The following is a 16,718-nucleotide window of genomic DNA, read 5'->3' as shown; positions in this document are numbered from 1 at the left end:
GGCCGCCGGGGCCGCCGGTGCCGGTGCCGGTGCGGGCGGGAGGAGGAGGAGGAGGAGGAAGGAGGAGGAGGAGGAGGAAGGCGGGACAAAGGCGGCGGAGCGGAGCGCGGAGTTCCCGGAGCCTTTAACGCCGCGCTCGGCCACGCGTGTCCGGCCGCGCCCCGCGGTGGGGAGGCGGCGGAGGGGGGGGGGGGGGGGGGGCCCGGGGGGGCGGTGGCACCGCCGTGACCCCCGCGGTGTCGCCGGTGTCACCCCCGCTGCGTGTGTCCCCCCGCCCGGCAGCTCCGCCTGTCCCCGCCGCTGTCCCCAAACGCCACCGCCGCGCCCCCCGGTGCCCCCCCGGTGCCCCCCCGCCCCGCCCGGTGAGGCGGCTCCCGGTAACCCGAGCGGGGCGCGCGCTGCCCCGTGACATTTTGGGTGACCCCCCCCCCCTCCTCCTCCCCCTCCCCCACAGAGCGGCCCCGCCATCCCGGGGGGACCCCCCTGAGCCCCCCCAAGGCCGCCCGGAGCCCCCCGGGGTGCGGGGGCTGGGGCCCGGTGCCGGCCCGGCCGCTCGGGGCCACCGGGAGATGTCCCCGCCGGGCCCGGGGGCCGCGGGGGGGGCACGGGGGGGGCATGGGGGGGCCAGGGCAGCTCCTGTCCTGTGCCCCAGTCCGTCCCAGTCCATCCCAGTCCGTCCCAGTTTATCCCAGTCCGTCCCTGCCTGTGCCCCAGTCTGTCCCAGTCCATCCCAGTCCGTCCCAGTTTATCCCAGTCCATCCCAGTCCGTCCCAGTCCATCCCTGTCAGTTTATCCCAGTCTGTCCCACTCCATCCCAGTCTATCCCAGTCTATCCCAGTCCATCCCAGTTTATCCCAGTCCATCCCTGTCTGTATCCCCGCTGGAAGCCGAGCCAAGATTTCGGAAACTGGGATAGGGACAGGACTAATAATAATAATAATAATAATAATAATAATAATAATATAGCCACAAGAAGAAATAAAATATTTTGGCACAATCTACAAGATGGCAGGAAGACAAGTCAAAGGTTAAAACCAAGCAAAAGGACATCGAAATGCAAAGAAATCTTTTAATATAAACTTTTATAAATATGCGTGTACCCCCCTGATGGAGCAGTCTATAGAGAATGTGGTTTCAGTTAAATAAATATAAAAATATATTATATATATATATATAAGTAATATCTATTTAATAGAAAACTTCCACAATACTATATTAAATAGATATTGTTTTTATATATAAAAATATAAATTTAATACATTTGTATTTATTTAACTTAAACCACGTTCTCTATAGACTGTTCCATTATAGGGGGTACATGCATATTCATAGAAATATGAATGCATTCATGTATATTCATAAATATATTTATTTATATATTTAAAAGAAATAAATTTTAAAAATAAAAATATAAACATAAAGCAAAGAGCCAAGCGCCCCAGCGCTGGATTTTACCCTTAATAAACTTTTACAAAATTAAGAAATTTCATTTAAATATAAATAGATTTTAAATATAAATAGAATTTAAATAGCGACCCGTGTTTCTCAGCGGGACCCGAGGGGCCGGGCGGAACCGCGGCCCTGCACGGCTTCACTCAGGGCGCCGCCATGTTTGCTCATTGACCAATCAAAAGCCGTGTTTCACCGCTATCCCCGCCCATTATTTTGTATTGACCAATAGCATGCGTTGATGGGAAGGGGCGCTGAGGCCGGTGCGGACCCTGCGCGGGTTATTAACCAATCAGGAGCGGGATTTCAACGGTAGTCACGCCCCCTCGGTGGGTTTGCCCAATGGCGTGCGGCGGTGGGCGGGGCCAGGCTGAGGGCAGCGATGGCGCTGAGCGGGGCCGTGAGGGCAGCGCGGGGCAGGTGAGGGGACAGAGGGGACAGAGGGGACAGGGGGGGACAGGGGGGGACAGGGGGACACCCCCGGGGGTGGCTTTGCCATGGCGGGGCACGGGAATGGCTGAGCCGGGGGGTTTGGGGGGACCTGGGGAGGGGGAGTAAAGGCAGGGGTCTCACCTGGGGAGGGGGCCCATGGGGAGGGGGCACACCTGGAGATGGGGAGTACCTGGGCGGGGGGGTATTTGGGGAGGGGTCCCACCTGGGGAAGGAATCCATGGGGAGGGGTCTCACCTGGGATAGGGTCTCACCTGGGGAGGGGTCTCACCTGGAGAAGGGATTCATGGGGAGGGGTCCCACCTGGGAAAGGGGATAATGGGGAGGGGTCCCACCTGGGGAAGGGTCTCACCTGGGGAGGGGTCTCACCTGGGGAAGGGATTCATGGGGAGGGATCCCACCTGGGGAAGGGTCTCACCTGGAGAAGGGTCTCACCTGGGGAGGGGTCCCTGGGGAGGGGTCCCACCTGGGGAAGGGGTCTCACCTGGAGAAGGGTCTCACCTGGGGAGGGGTCCCACCTGGGGAAGGGTCTCACCTGGAGAAGGGTCTCACCTGGGGAAGGGGTCCCTGGGGAGGGGTCCCACCTGGGGAAGGGTCTCACCTGGAGAAGGGTCTCACCTGGGGAGGGGTCCCACCTGGGGAAGGGTCTCACCTGGAGAAGGGTCTCACCTGGGGAAGGGGGCCCTGGGAAGGGGTCTCACCTGGAGAAGGGTCTCACCTGGGGAGGGGTCCCACCTGGGGAAGGGTCTCACCTGGAGAAGGGTCTCACCTGGGGAGGGGTCCCACCTGGGGAAGGGGTCCATGGGGAGGGGTCTCACCTGGGGAAGGGATCCATGGGGAGGGGTCCCACCTGGGGAAGGGGTCTCACCTGGGGAGGGGATCCATGGGGAGAAGTCTCATCTGGGGAGGGATCTCACCTGGGGAAGGGTCTCACCTGGGAAAGGGGTCCCTGGGGAGGAGTCTCACCTGGGGAGGGGATCCATGGGTAGGGGTCTCACCTGGGGAGGGGATCCATGGGGAGGAGTCTGACCTGGGGAGGGGTCCCTGGGTGAAGGTCCCACCTGGCAGGGGAACACCTGAGGCCAGCACACACCTTGGGGGGGGGGGGGGGGGTCGCGCCCCCCCCCCCGGTGCCCAGCCGGGGGTGCCCCCACGGATCCCGGCGCCGCCCCCGCAGGTGGGCGCGCGCGCTGAGCTCGGCCCGGGTGGCACCTGCGGCGGGCACAGGTGACACCATCTTCGCGCTGTGCTCGGCGCCGGGGCGCTGCGGCGTGGCCGTGATCCGGGCCAGCGGGCCGGGCAGCGCGGGGGCCCTGCGCAGCCTCACCGCCACCCCCGCGCCGCCCCCGCCGCGGGTCCTGGCCCTGCGCCGCATCCGGGACCCGCAGAGCGCCGAGAGCCTGGACCGCGGGCTCGTGGTGTGGTTCCCAGGTGGGGACACGGGGCTGGGGACACGGGGGACACGGGTTTGGGGTTCGGGGACACGGCACGTGGGACACGGGGCTGGGGACACGGGGGACACGGGTTTGGGGTTCGGGGACACGGGGCTGGGGACACGGGGCTGGGGGACAGGGGGCTGGGGGACACGGGGCTGGGGCTGGGGGACACGGGTTTGGGGTTCGGGGACACGGGGCTGGGGACACGGGGCTGGGGACACGGGGCTGGGGGACACGGGGGACACGGGTTTGGGGTCGGGGACACGGCACGTGGGACACGGGGCTGGGGACACGGGGCTGGGGACACGGGGGACACGGGTTTGGGGTTCGGGGACACGGCACGTGGGACACGGGGCTGGGGACACGGGGCTGGGGGACAGGGGGCTGGGGGACACGGGGCTGGGGCTGGGGGACACGGGTTTGGGGTTCGGGGACACGGCACGGGGGACACGGGGCTGGGGGACAGGGGGCTGGGGGACACGGGGCTGGGGACACAGGGCTGGGGTTGGGGACACGGGGCTGGGGACACGGGGGACACGGGTTTGGGGTCGGGGGACACGGGGCTGGGGGTGGGGACATGGGTTTGGGGCTGGAGTCGGGGGACACAGGGCTGGGGGACACGGGGCTGGGGACACGGGGCTGGGGGTGGGGACACGGCACGGGGGACACGGGGCTGGGGACATGGGTTGGGGGACACAGGGCTGGGGACACGGGGCTGGGGTTGGGGACACGGGGCTGGGGACACGGGGGACACAGATTTGGGGTTTGGGGACACGGGGCTGGGGGTGGGGACACGGGGCCGGGGACACGGGGGACACAGATTTGGGGTTTGGGGACACGGCACGTGGGACACGGGGCTGGGGACACGCGGCTGGGGACACGGGGGACACGGGTTTGGGGTTTGGGGACACGGGGCTGGGGACACAGGGCTGGGGGTGGGGGACACGGGGCTGGGGCTGGGGGACACAGGGTTGGGGACACAGGGCTGGGGACACGGGGCTGGGGGTGGGGGACACGGGGCTGGGGGACACGGGTTTGGGGACACGGGGCTGGGGACACGGGGCTGGGGGACACGGGTTTGGGGTTTGGGGACACGGGGCTGGGGCTGGGGACACGGGGCTGGGGCTGGGACACGGGGCTGGGGTCGGGGGACACGGGGCTGGGGGACACGGGGCTGGGATTTGGGGACATGGGGCTGGGGTCAGGGGACACAGATTTGGGGTTTGGGGACACGGGGCTGGGGCTGGGGGACACGGGGCTGGGGACACGGGGCTGGGGCTGGGGGGCACGGGTTTGGGGTCGGGGGACACGGGGCTGGGGGTTGGGGGCACGGGTTTGGGGTTTGGGGGCAGGAATTGGGGTTTGGGGGTGTGAATTGAGGTTTGGGGGGGCTCAGTTTGCCCCATGGGAGTCTTGGGGCCTGTCCTGGCCCCGTTTGGGGTTGGGGTCACCGTGGCAGCGATCCCATGGAGCTGCTCTGGGGAAGGGTCTCTCCCGGAGCTCCCCAGGGGCCGTTTTGGGGTGTGGGGGCGGCGAGGGGGAGCCGGGGGTGCCCACCCAGCCCCGTGTGCCCGCAGGGCCCCACAGCTTCACCGGGGAGGATTGTGCCGAGCTGCACGTGCACGGGGGGCCCGCCGTGGTCAGCGGGGTGCTGCGGGCCCTGGGTGAGCCCCGATGCCCCCCTGATCCTATTCCAGCCCCCCTGATCCTATTCCAGCCCCCCTGATCCTATTCCAGCCCTGCTGATCCTATTCCAGCCCCCCTGATCCTATTCCAGCCCCCCTGATCCTATTCCAGCCCCCTGATCCTATTCCAGCCCATCCTGCCCCTTTTCCATCCCTGCTGATCCTTTCCCTCTTCCCCTTGGGATCCCAGGGTTCAGGCTGATCCTCCCCTGTCCATTTTCGCCCTTCCCTTTGGGATCCGAGATTCAGGCTGATCTTTCCCCACCCCATTTCCCCTTCACCTTTTCCCCCTTCCCATTTCCCATGCCCTTTGTGATCTGGGGTTCAGGCTGATCCTCCCCTGTCCCCTTTCCCATTCCCATTTCCCCTGTCCCATTTCCCCTTCCCTTTGTGATCCTGGGTTCAGGCTGATCTTTCCCCACCCCATTTCCCCTTCACCTTTTCCCCCTTCCCATTTCCCCTTCCCTTTGGGATCTCAGGGGTTCAGGCTGATCCTCCCCTGTCCCGTTTCCCCTGTCCCCTTTCCCATTCCCATTTCCCCATTCCCATTTCCCCCGTCCCCTTTTCCCCATTCCCTTTGCGATCCGGGGTTCAGGCTGATCCTCCCCGTCCCTTTCCCATTCCCATTTCCCCCGTCCCCTTTCCCCATTCCCTTTGTGATCCGGGGTTCAGGCTGATCCTCCCCATCCCTTTCCCCGGGACACTCCGTCACCCCGCTCTCCCCGGTGGCTCCCCCAGGCCGCTTGCCGGGGCTGCGGCCGGCCGAGCCGGGCGAGTTCACGCGCCGGGCGTTTGCCCACGGCAAGCTGGACCTGACGGCGGCCGAGGGCCTGCGGGACCTGATCGGGGCCGAGACGGAGGCGCAGCGGCGCCAGGCCCTCCGGCAGATGGAGGGGGACCTGGGCCGGCTCTACCAGCGCTGGAGCCACGCCCTGACCCAGGTGGGGCTCACCTGCGGGGCCACCGAGCCCTCCCGGGTGGCCACCAGCTCAGGGATGGCTCCCACCCCAACGGCAGGCGCTGGCCCACCTGGAGGCCTACATCGACTTCAGCGAGGATGACAACGTGGAGGAAGAGGTTGTGGCCCGAGGTGAGCCCCGGGGTCCCCGTGCCACGGCTGTGTCCCCACGGTGGCACACCGGGAATGGGGACATCCAGGGGGGCTTGTCCCACCCGGCTGCTCCAGGTCCTTGTCTGTCCCCCTGACCGGGACATGGGGTCTGTCCCGGGGTTTTATCCCAAATTTCGGGGTCAGGCCCCAGGGTCTGTTCTGGTGTTTTTATCCCAAATTTCGGGGTCAGGCCCAGGGGTCTCTCTCAGTGTTGTTATCCCAAATTTGGGGGTCAGGCTCTGGGGTCTCTCCTGGTGTTTTTATCCCAAATTTGGGGTCAGGCTCTGGGGTCTCTCCTGGTGTTTTTATCCCAAATTTGGGGGTCAGGCTCTGGGGTCTGTTCTGGTGTTTTATCCCAAATTTGGGGGTCAGGCTCTGGGGTTTATCCCAGATTTGGGGGTCAGGCCCCGGGGTCTCTCCCGGTGTTTCCCCCAGATCTGGGGGTCAGGCCCCGAGGTCCCTCCGGTGTTTTATCCCAAATTTGGGGGTCAGGCCCCGGGGTCTCTCCCGGTGTTTTATCCCAAATTTGGGGGTCAGGCTCTGGGGTTTATCCCAGATCTGGGGGTCAGGCTCTGGGGTCTCTCCCGGTGTTTTATCCCAAATTTGGGGGTCAGGCTCCGGGGTTTATCCCAGATCTGGGGGTCAGGCCCCGGGGTCTCTCCCGGTGTTTTATCCCAAATTTGGGGGTCAGGCTCCGGGGTTTATCCCAGATCTGGGGGTCAGGCCCCGGGGCTCTCCCGGTGTTTTATCCCAAATTTGGGGGTCAGGCTCCGGGGTTTATCCCAGATCTGGGGCTCAGGCTCTGGGGTCTCTCTCAGTGTTTTATCCCAGATCTGGGGGTCAGGCCCCGGGGTTTATCCCAGATTTGGGGGTCAGGCCCCGGGGCTCTCCCGGTGTTTCCCCCAGGTCAGGGTCGGGCCCCGCTGTCCCCCGGGCAGGGCTGACCCCGCCGTGTCCCCGCAGTGGATGTCACCGTGCGGGAGCTGCTCCGGGACATCCGGGGCCACCTGCGGGACGGGCGCCGGGGGGAGCTGCTGCGGGGGGGGGTCCGGGCGGTCATCGCCGGCCCCCCCAACGTGGGCAAGAGCAGCCTGCTCAACCTGCTCTGTGAGTGGCCACGGGAGCCTGCCGGGCTCCCAGAGGGGCTGTTCCGCTGTCCCCGGGTCACCCGGGCTGGGCATTGCGCGTGGAGGGGCTGGGATAATTCCCAAAATCCCCCAGGGAGCCATTCCCAGTGTCCTCAGGTCACCCAGGCTGGGGACTGCATGTGGAGGGGCTGGGATAATTCCCAAAACCCACAGGGACCATTCCTGATGTCCCCATGTCACCCCCGGCTGTGGAGGGGCTGGGATAATTCCCAAAATCCCCCAGGGAGCCATTCCCAGTGTCCCCAAGGCCATCGTGTCACCCGTGGGTGTGGAGGGCACGAGATAATTCCCAAAATTCCAGAGTCAATTCCAGATCATTCCCAGTGTCCCCAAGTCACCCACAGCAGGGACTGGGCATGGAGGGGTTGGGATAATTCCCAAAATCCCACAGGGACCATTCCTGATGTCCCCGTGTCACCCACAGCAGGGACTGGGCATGGAGGAGTTGGGATAATTCCCAAACCTCACAGGGACCATTCCTGATGTCCCCATGTCACCCACGGGTGTGGATGGCCCCGGACAATTCCCAAACCCCAGAGTGACCATTCCTGATGTCCCCATGTCACCCACGGGTGTGGATGGCCCCGGACAAATCCCAAAATCCCACAGGGACCATTCCTGATGTCCCCAGGTCACCCACGGGCATGGAGGGGTTGGGATAATTCCCAAAATCCCACAGGGACCATTCCTGATGTCCCCAAGTCACCCACGGGCATGGAGGGGTTGGGATAATTCCCAAAACCCGACAGGGACCATTCCTGATGTCCCCAGGTCACCCACGGGTGTGGAGGGGTTGGGATAATTCCCAAAATCCCACAGGGACCATTCCTGATGTCCCCATGTCACCCACAGCAGGGACTGGGCATGGAGGAGTTGGGATAATTCCCAAACCTCACAGGGACCATTCCTGATGTCCCCATGTCACCCACGGGTGTGGATGGCCCCGGACAAATCCCAAAATCCCACAGGGACCATTCCTATGTCCCCATGTCACCCATGGGCATGGAGGGGTTGGGATAATTCCCAAAGCAGCACGGGGACCATTCCTATGTCCCCAAGTCACCCATGGGCATGGATGGCCCAGGACAATTCCCAACCCCCACAGGAGCTTTCCCGCTGTCCCCAGGTCGGCGCCCGGCCGCCATCGTGTCCCCCATGGCGGGCACCACGCGGGACGTGCTGGAGGTGGCCCTGGACATCGGGGGGTACCCGCTGGTGCTCAGCGACACCGCGGGGCTGCGCCAGGCCACCGACCCCGTGGAGCGCGAGGGCGTCAGCCGGGCACGGGCCCGGTGAGCCCCGGGGCGTTCGGGGGGGTTCAGGGTGTTTTGGGGTGTTTTGGGGTGTTTTGGGGTGTTTTGGGGGGTTCTGCGCTGCTTTGGGGGGTTTTGTGGAGTTTTATGGTGTTTTAAGGTGTTTTGGGGGGTTTTGGGGGGTTTTGCGCTGGTTTGGGGGGTTTTGTGGGGTTTTGGGGTGTTTTGTGATGTTTCAGGGTGTTTCGGGCAGTTTCGCCGTGTTTTGGGGGGTTTCAGGGTGTTTTGTGGTGTTTTGGGGGGTTTCAGAGTGTTTTGTGGTGTTTTGGGGGGTTTTGTGGTGTTTCAAGGTGTTTTGGGGTGTTTTGTGGTGTTTCAGGGTGTTTCGGGGAGTTTTGGGGTGTTTTAGGGTGTTTTGGGGGGTTTTGTGTTGTTTTGTGGGATTTTGTGGTGTTTTTGGGTGTTTTGTGGTGTTTTGTGGTGTTTTTGGGGGTTTTGTGGGGTTTTGTGGGGTTTCAGGGTGTTTTGGGGGGTTTTGCCATGTTTTGGGGTGTTTTGTGGTGTTTCGCCGTGTTTTGTGGGGTTTCAGGGTGTTTCAGGGTGTGTTTTGGGGTGTGTTTTGGGGTGTCCCCGCGGCTCAGCCCTCGAGGTGACGTCGCCGTGTGCGTCCCCAGGTTGTGCCAGGCCGATCTGGTGCTGGCAGTGCTGGATGCCACCTCGGTGCCACCCGCGCCGGGGGCTCTGGGGGCGGCGCTGGCGGCGCTGGAGCCGCCCCCGGGCACCCCCTGCGTGCTGGTGCTCAACAAGGCCGACCTGCTGGGGGGGCACGGGGGGTCCCCGAGTGCCGCCGGTGCCCAGGGACCCCCTGCCACCCTCCTGTCCTGCGGGGGGTCCCCGAGTGCCGCCGGTGCCCAGGGACCCCCTGCCACCCTCCTGTCCTGCAAGACGGGCCAGGGGCTGGAGGCGCTGCTGGAGCTGCTGGCACAACAGCTGGCACAGCTGTGAGTCCAGGGGCACCCCAAACCCTCAGCCCGCTTTTTGGGGTGCCTGATCCCCTTTTGCCATGGCTGATCCCCCTTTCTGTTCTCAATGCCCTTTTCCATGCCCAATCCCTGTTTCCATGCCAAATCCCCTTTCCGTTCCCGATCCCTTTTCCGTTCCTGATCCCCCTTTCCATGCCTGATCCCCTTTTCTGTGCCCAATCCCTTTCCCATGTCTGATCCCCTTTTCTGTGCCCAATCCTCTTTTCCATGCCTGATCCCCTTTTCCCTGGCTGATCCCTTTTCTGTTCCCAATTCCCTTTCCATCGAAAATGGAAATTCCAATCCCTTTTCCATTCCCAATCCCCTTTTCCATCCCCAATCCCTTTCCCATTCCTGATCCCCTCTTCCATACCCGATCCCTTTCCCATTCCCAATCCCTTTCCCATTCCCATTCCCTTTCCTGTTCCCGATCCCCTCCCATTTCCAATCCCCTCCCATTCCCCATCCCCTCCTGTTCCCATTCCCTTTCCTGTTCTCATTCTCCTCCCGTTCCCATTCCCTTTCCCATTCCCAATCCCTCTCATTCCCATTCCCATTCCCATTCCCATTCCCATTCCATTCCCTTTCCCATTCCCAATCCCTCTCATTCCCATTCCCATTCCCATTCCCCTCCCTTTCTCATTCCCATTCCCGTTCCCATTCCATTCCCATTCCCCTCCCTTTCTCATTCCCATTCCCGTTCCCATTCCTGTTCCCATTCCCCTCCCGTTCCCAATCCCTTTCCCATTTCAATGCCTTTCCCATTCCGATTCCCATTCCCGTTCCCATTCCCATTCCCGTTCCCATTCCCGTTCCCATTCCCATTCCCACTCCCGTTCCCACTCCCGTTCCCACTCCCGTCCCCATTCCCGTTCCCATTCCCATTCCCATTCCCATTCCCATTCCCCATCCCCTCCCATTCCCATTCCCATTCCCATTCCCATTCCCATTCCCATTTCCGTTCCCATTCCCATTCCCATTCCCATTCCCATTCCCGTTCCCATTCCCATTCCCACTCCCGTTCCCATTCCCATTCCCGTTCCCGTTCCCGTTCCCATTCCCATTCCCATTCCCATTCCCGTTCCCGTTCCCATTCCCATTCCCATTCCCATTCCCGTCCCCATTCCCGTTCCCGACCCTTTCCCAGGTGCGGGGATCCGCTGTCGGGGTGGCCCAGCCTGACGCAGAGCAGGCACAGCCGCCACCTCGGGGCGTGCGCGGCGGCCCTGGAGCGCTTCGGGGACCTCGGGGACAGCGGGGACCTGGCGGTGGCGGCCGAGCAGCTGCGGGTGGCACGGCGGGAGCTGGGCAGGATCACCGGGCACGTGGGCGCCGAGGATGTCCTGGATATCATTTTTAGGGATTTTTGTGTCGGGAAGTGACGCTGGCGCTCCGCGGGGCGCGGTGTCGCCGGCATTAAACCGTGGTGCCTTTGGTGCCTTTGGTGTTGTCCCCTCGCTGGTGGCCGTGTGTGGGAGCGTGTCCCAAACCCCAAATGTGGGGGAAAAAACCCTGGGAAAAGTCCCAATTCCCGGCCAGGGGGACAAACAAGGAGCTGGAAGGGAAAAGCCACCCCAGCTGTCCCCAGTTTGGGGTGTCCCCATCCCCGGGGTGACAAGGGGCACATCCCTGTGCCCCGACCCCAAGGATTCGGCGTGAGGGGTTTGGGACCCCCAGGATCCATCCCAATCCACGGAATTCCCCCAAGCCGTGGCAGGTGTGGGATCCTGCTGGTGCTCTGCCACCCCAAAAACGGTGGCATCTCTTGGGGACACCCCTGTGCCACCCCCCTCGCCCTGTGCCACCCCCCAGGCGGCGCTCCCGGGCTGGGGAAGCACCTGGAGCTCCGAGATTATCCATGGAGGAATTCCAGGAAATCCTCTGGCAGTGCCTGAGGCTCCCCCCCCCTCCAGCCCGACCTTCGGGGACGGTGAGATTTTGTCACCTTTGTCACCTTTGTCACCTTTGTCACCGCGGTCCCACCCTGGGGCTGGGCAGGAGCTGGGGGGGGGAGGTGGCATTGCCATCCTGGGGGGGGGTGGCAGGGGGTGGCAGTGCCCTTGTCCCGCCAGGGACACGGCTTGGGGGACACTCGGGATGGCACCGGGGACAAGGGACGCTCCGGGAGGCCTCGGTGGCGCCTGGCGTGCGGGCAGGGGCGGCGGGGCAGGAAAAGGATTTTCCACAGGAAACGCAGCCGTAAATCCCGGGAAAAAATCCTGGGAATCAATCCCTGCCCCGCTCCGGGGGGGCCGGGGGGACAAGGACGGCGCGGTCCCTCGTCCTTCTTTGGGGACAAGGACATCCCTGTCCCTCATCCTCTGGGGACAAGGACATCCCTGTCCCTCGCCCTCGGGCGCTTCCCACCCCTCTGTGCAGAGCCGGGATGGAATTCCCGCTCCCCATCCCGATTTTTCCATGGATTTCCATCCACACGAGCAGCGAGTTGTCCCCAAATTTGGGGCCGGGGTACAAGGACAGCGCTGTCCCTCATCTTCTGGGGACAAGGACATCCCTGTCCCTCGTCCTCGGGCGCTTCCCACCCCTCTGTGCGGAATCCCCGCTCCCAGAATTCCCGATTTTTCCATGGATTTCCATCCACACGAGCGGCGAGTTGTCCCCAGATTTGGGGCTGGCTGTTGTCCCGCTCCAGCCAAAAGGCAGGGATACATCTGAGGGGACACGCGGGGCGGGGCTGGGGACACAGGGACACGGGGACACAGGGACACGGGGACACGGGGACACAGGGACACGGGGACACAGGGAGGGTGGCCCTGGGCCGGGGGTTGCCATCCGTGCTGCGGGAAGCACCTCCTGGGCGGCTCTCCTGGTTTTCCCTGGGGTTTCCCAGCGTTATCCGCTGTGGGAAAACGGGATCAGGTCGGGGGCGCCTCCAGGAGCCCTGGGTGGCCCGGGGAGGGTGGCCCGGTGTCACCGCTGTCCCCTCACCTGGCGTTCTTCAGGGTGGCCGTGTACTGCTCCATCAGCTGCAGCATCCGCTGGAGCTCCGCTGGGTTCTGCATTCCTGCCGGGATTGGGATGGGAATATGGGATTGGGATCCATGGGAGTGGGATTGGGATCCATGGGATTGGGATCCATGGGATTGGGATCCATGGGAGTGGGATTGGGATCCATGGGATTGGGATCCATGGGAGTGGGATTGGGATCCATGGGATTGGGATCCATGGGAGTGGGATTGGGATCCATGGGATTGGGATCCATGGGATGGAATCCATGGGATTGGGATTGGGATCCATGGGATTGGGATCCATGGGATTGGAATCCATGGGAGTGGGATTGGGATCCATGGGATTGGGATTGGGATCCATGGGATGGGATCCATGGAATTGGGATGGGATCTGTGGGACTGGGATGGGATCCATGGGACTGGGATGGGATCCGTGGGACTGGGATGGGATCCGTGGGATGGGATCCATGGGACTGGGATGGGATCCATGGGATGGGATGGGCACCCAGCAGGACACGGTGACCCCCCGGCGTGTCCCCAGTCCCGCCAGGACTCACCCATGGTGCCCAGGGTGGCCGGGTTCCTCAGGAGCTCCACGTAGGCGCCCGTGCCAGGGAAGGAGCCCGAGCGGCCGGCGCTGCCCAGCGCCCGCGAGCCCGGCAGGTCCAGCTGGGACATCTGGGGGCACAGCGGGTGCCAGTCAGTGGTGGCACCGCTCAGAGGTGGCACTGGTCAGTGGTGGCACCGGTCAGTGGTGGCACTGCTCAGTGGTGGCACTGCTCAGTGGTGGCACCGCTCAGTGATGGCACTGCTCAGTGGTGGCACTGCTCAGTGGTGGCACCGCCCCCAGCAGGGAATTCCCACACAAACTAAATCCAGGTGTCCAGAAGGAAAACCCCGGTGCAGAGGTGCCCGTGTCCCCATGGGAGTCCCCATGTCCCCAATTCCCTGTGTCTCTGTGTCCCCAATTCCCCGTGTCCCCAGTGCCCCAATGTCCCCACTGCCCCAATGTTCCATGTCCCTGGTGCCTCATGTCCCCATGTCCCTGTGTCCCCAATTCCCCATGTCCCTGTGTCCCCAGTATCCCATGTCCCATGTCCCCAGCTCCCCATGTCCCCATGTCCCATGTCCCCAGTGTCCCATGTCCCATGTCCCCAGTTCCCCATGTCCCCAGTGTCCCATGTCCCATGTCCCCAGTTCCCCATGTCCCCATGTCCCATGTCCCCAGTGTCCGATGTCCCATGTCCCCAGTGCCCCATGTCCCATTTCCCCAATGTCCCAATGTCCCATGTCCCCATGTCCCATGTCCCCAGTGTCCCATGTCCCCAGTTCCCTATGTCCCATGTCCCCAGTTCCCCATGTCCCCAGTGTCCCATGTCCCATGTCCCCAGTGTCCCATGTCCCCATGTCCCATGTCCCCATGTCGCATGTCCCCATGTCCCCATGTCCCCAATGTCCCATGTCCCCATGTCCCATGTCCCATTTCCCCAATGTCCCATTTCCCCAGTGTCCCATTTCCCCAGTGTCCCATGTCCCATGTCCCCATGTCCCATGTCCCCAATGTCCCATGTCCCCAGCTCCCCATGTCCCATGTCCCCATGTCCCCATGTCCCATGTCCCCATGTCCCATGTCCCCATGTCCCCATGTCCCCATGTCCCCACGGGGTGTCCCCACCTTGGTTCCCATGCAGACCCCGAGCTGCTCCCTCAGCGACTCCGCCAGCGCCGCCGCCGCCTTCCTCCTCTCCTCCAGCTCCTTCGCCACCTTCTCCTTCTCGGCCTGCAGCCTCTTCCTCTCCTCCTCGCCGTCCTTCTCCCGCTGCTGCAGGCCCTGCAGGCTCCTGCGCAGCTCCTGCACGTCGCGGGAGCAGTTGAGGCGGCACTGCTGCACGCTCAGCTCGCAGCTGCTCCTCCAGACGAACTGCGAGTCGCGCTCCTGCTGCCGCCGGAGCAGCCCCTCCACGCGGTCCCGGATCTGCCGCAGCTCGGCCTCGGCTTCCCCGCAGCGCAGCTGCTTCACCAGCTCCGAGATCCTCGGCAGCTTCTCGCCGAGGTCGCTCTGGAGGGAGCTGCAGCGGTGTTTCTGCACCTCCAGCTCCATCCTGCTCAGGTCGCCCTGGGTCCTGGCGCTCTGCAGCTCCTCCTGGCACCTGTCCCTCTCCTGGGTGGCTTTGGCCAGCTGGGCCTGGCTCTGCCGGCCGCTCTCCTCCAGGATTTTCTTGGACGAGCTGGCCTGGTCCAGCTGCCGCTGCAGCTGCAGCTTCTCGGCTTGGGGGGAATTGGGGGACAGCGTTTGGGTCTGGGGGATTTGGGATCTGGGGGTTTGGGTCCCCCCAGGTGCCACCGCGTGACTTGGGGTGACGCCTGTGCCTGGTGCAGGTGGCTTGGGGGTGCTGGGGGTGCCCAGGAGGGTGGGGAGGGAGAGTTGGGGGTCCCCAAGGGGTGGGAAGGGGGTGCTGGGGGTCCCCAGGGTTTTTTTGGGGCTGGGGGTGGGGGTCTCTTACCATTACAGGTGGTGTTGATGAGGGTGGTGATCACCTGGCACTCGGTCAGCCTCACCTGCCGGAACAGGAGCTCCTGCAGCTGCACGGGAGGAAGAGGAGGAGGAGGAGAGGGAGGGAGGGTCAAAACACCCCAAAAACATCCCCAGCACCATCCCGGTCCCCAAAGGTGACAGAGAGAGCCTGGGGGATGATGATGAGGAAGAGGAGGAGGACGAGGAGGAGGAAGGGGGTCAGAACATCCCAAAAGGATCCCTCGTGGGCACTGGGAGAGCTCCGAGGGAACGGGAGGAAGAAGAGGAAGAGGAGAGGAGTCAGAACATCCCCCAGAGATCCCCCGGCGTCACCTTCTGGGTGCTCTGAGAGCCCTGGGGACGGGGGCGATGAGGAGGAGGAGGAAGAGGAGGAGGAAGGGAGTCAGAACACCCCAAAAGGACCCCCCGGCACCACCTGAGGAGCGCTGGGAAAGCTCCAGGGGCTGGGGAGGAGGAGGAGGACGAGGAGGAGGAGGAGAGGAGTCAGAACACCCCAAAAACACCCCCGGCATCATCCCGGTCCCCACAGGCGACAGAGAGAGCCCGGAGGAGGAGGAGGAGGAGGAGGAGGAGGAGGAGGAGGAGGAGGAGGAGGAGGAGGAGGAAGAGGAGAGGGGTCACAACATCGCGAAAGGACCCCCTGGCACCCCTTCAGGGCCTCTGGGAGAGCTCCAGGGAGGAAGAGGAGGAAGAAGAGGACCCCAAGATTGGAACCCCGTTGGCCAAAACCCCCCGGCACTTCCTGGGGTCCCCTCGCCGCCACCACCCGGAGGGACGAGGAGGCGACAGCAGCGTCACCTGCAGGCGGTGCCAGCCCCGCCCCGGGAGCTCCCAGCCCGGCCCGGCGCGCGGGGCTCACCTGCGGGATGCTGCTGGAGGCCTGGCTGCTGTTACACTTCTCCAGCTCCCTCTGCACCTTCAGCGCCATCCCCTGCAGCTTGTCCTTGTCCTTCAGCGTGGCGTTGAGCACGCGGCTCAGGTTGGCGTTGGTGGCGTCCAGGGCGACGATCCTGCGGTAGTGGCTCTGCACGCGCTCCTCCAGCAGCCTCAGGTGCGTGTCGGTGCCCGCCTGGGCGTTGCCGTACACCATGAAGAGCACGAGCCCCAGGATGATCAGGAACTGGATCAGCGAGGTGAAAAGGAAAATGTACTTGAGGTAAAAACCGCAGTCGCGCTTCGGCACCGCCTGCTTGGGCTCCAGCCCGAACTTGGCCATGGCGAAGCTGCTCTTCTCCATCCTCGCCCCTGCTCTGGCCGCCCCACCCCGCCGGGACCCCGCTTTTCAGGGGGGCCGCGCCGGGGCGGGGCCGCTCCCGCCGCCGTGTTTATATCCCGGGATTTAATATTTCCTCCTGCCGGGCTCCTTCCTGCCGCGCCGGATGCTCCCGGGGACCCGCCGGGTTATCAGGGCGCAGCTTCTGCTGGGATTGTTGTTCCTGAAGTGTGAAAGGGGAAAAAAAAAAAAAAAAAAAAGGTATTTCGTTCCCTCCATCCCATTTCGGCGCCCGGCGCGCCTCTGGAATTATTTGGAATTGTCTCGCACTGAAATTCCCGCTCCCGGCGTGGGAATTACAGGGAATTCGATCCCGCCGGGCGATCAGGGCGCTGGGATTGTTGCTCCTGGAGTGGAGGGGTTAAAAAATGGGATTTTAATCCCTC

The 16,718-nt window shown here is 63.5% G+C and overlaps 2 protein-coding genes across 2 annotated transcripts; one reads left to right on the top strand and one right to left on the bottom strand.

Annotated features, from left to right (window-relative positions):
- The first annotated feature begins 1,820 nt into the window (after positions 1-1,820).
- Positions 1,821-11,011, top strand: GTPBP3 (GTP binding protein 3, mitochondrial). Its single transcript, XM_053966082.1, has 9 exons — positions 1,821-1,869; positions 3,077-3,330; positions 4,913-4,999; positions 5,759-5,961; positions 6,038-6,110; positions 7,095-7,238; positions 8,406-8,571; positions 9,207-9,533; positions 10,702-11,011. The coding sequence occupies exons 1-9, from the start codon at positions 1,832-1,834 to the stop codon at positions 10,934-10,936; spliced, it is 1,527 nt and encodes a 508-aa protein (XP_053822057.1). The 5' UTR covers positions 1,821-1,831; the 3' UTR covers positions 10,937-11,011.
- Positions 11,012-12,164: 1,153 nt separating this feature from the next.
- PLVAP (plasmalemma vesicle associated protein) lies at positions 12,165-16,490 on the bottom strand. Its single transcript, XM_053966090.1, has 6 exons — positions 15,919-16,490; positions 15,028-15,106; positions 14,199-14,791; positions 13,081-13,201; positions 12,504-12,579; positions 12,165-12,414 (listed from the first exon to the last, which is right to left on the bottom strand). The coding sequence occupies exons 1-6, from the start codon at positions 16,294-16,296 to the stop codon at positions 12,408-12,410; spliced, it is 1,254 nt and encodes a 417-aa protein (XP_053822065.1). The 5' UTR covers positions 16,297-16,490; the 3' UTR covers positions 12,165-12,407.
- Between the last annotated feature and the right edge of the window lie 228 nt (positions 16,491-16,718).

The sequence above is a fragment of the Vidua chalybeata genome, chromosome 27 (assembly GCF_026979565.1).
Source record: "Vidua chalybeata isolate OUT-0048 chromosome 27, bVidCha1 merged haplotype, whole genome shotgun sequence".
NCBI lineage: Eukaryota > Metazoa > Chordata > Aves > Passeriformes > Viduidae > Vidua > Vidua chalybeata.
The sequence above is the reverse complement of the archived record's forward strand: the minus strand, read 5'-3'. Positions and strand labels throughout refer to the sequence as shown.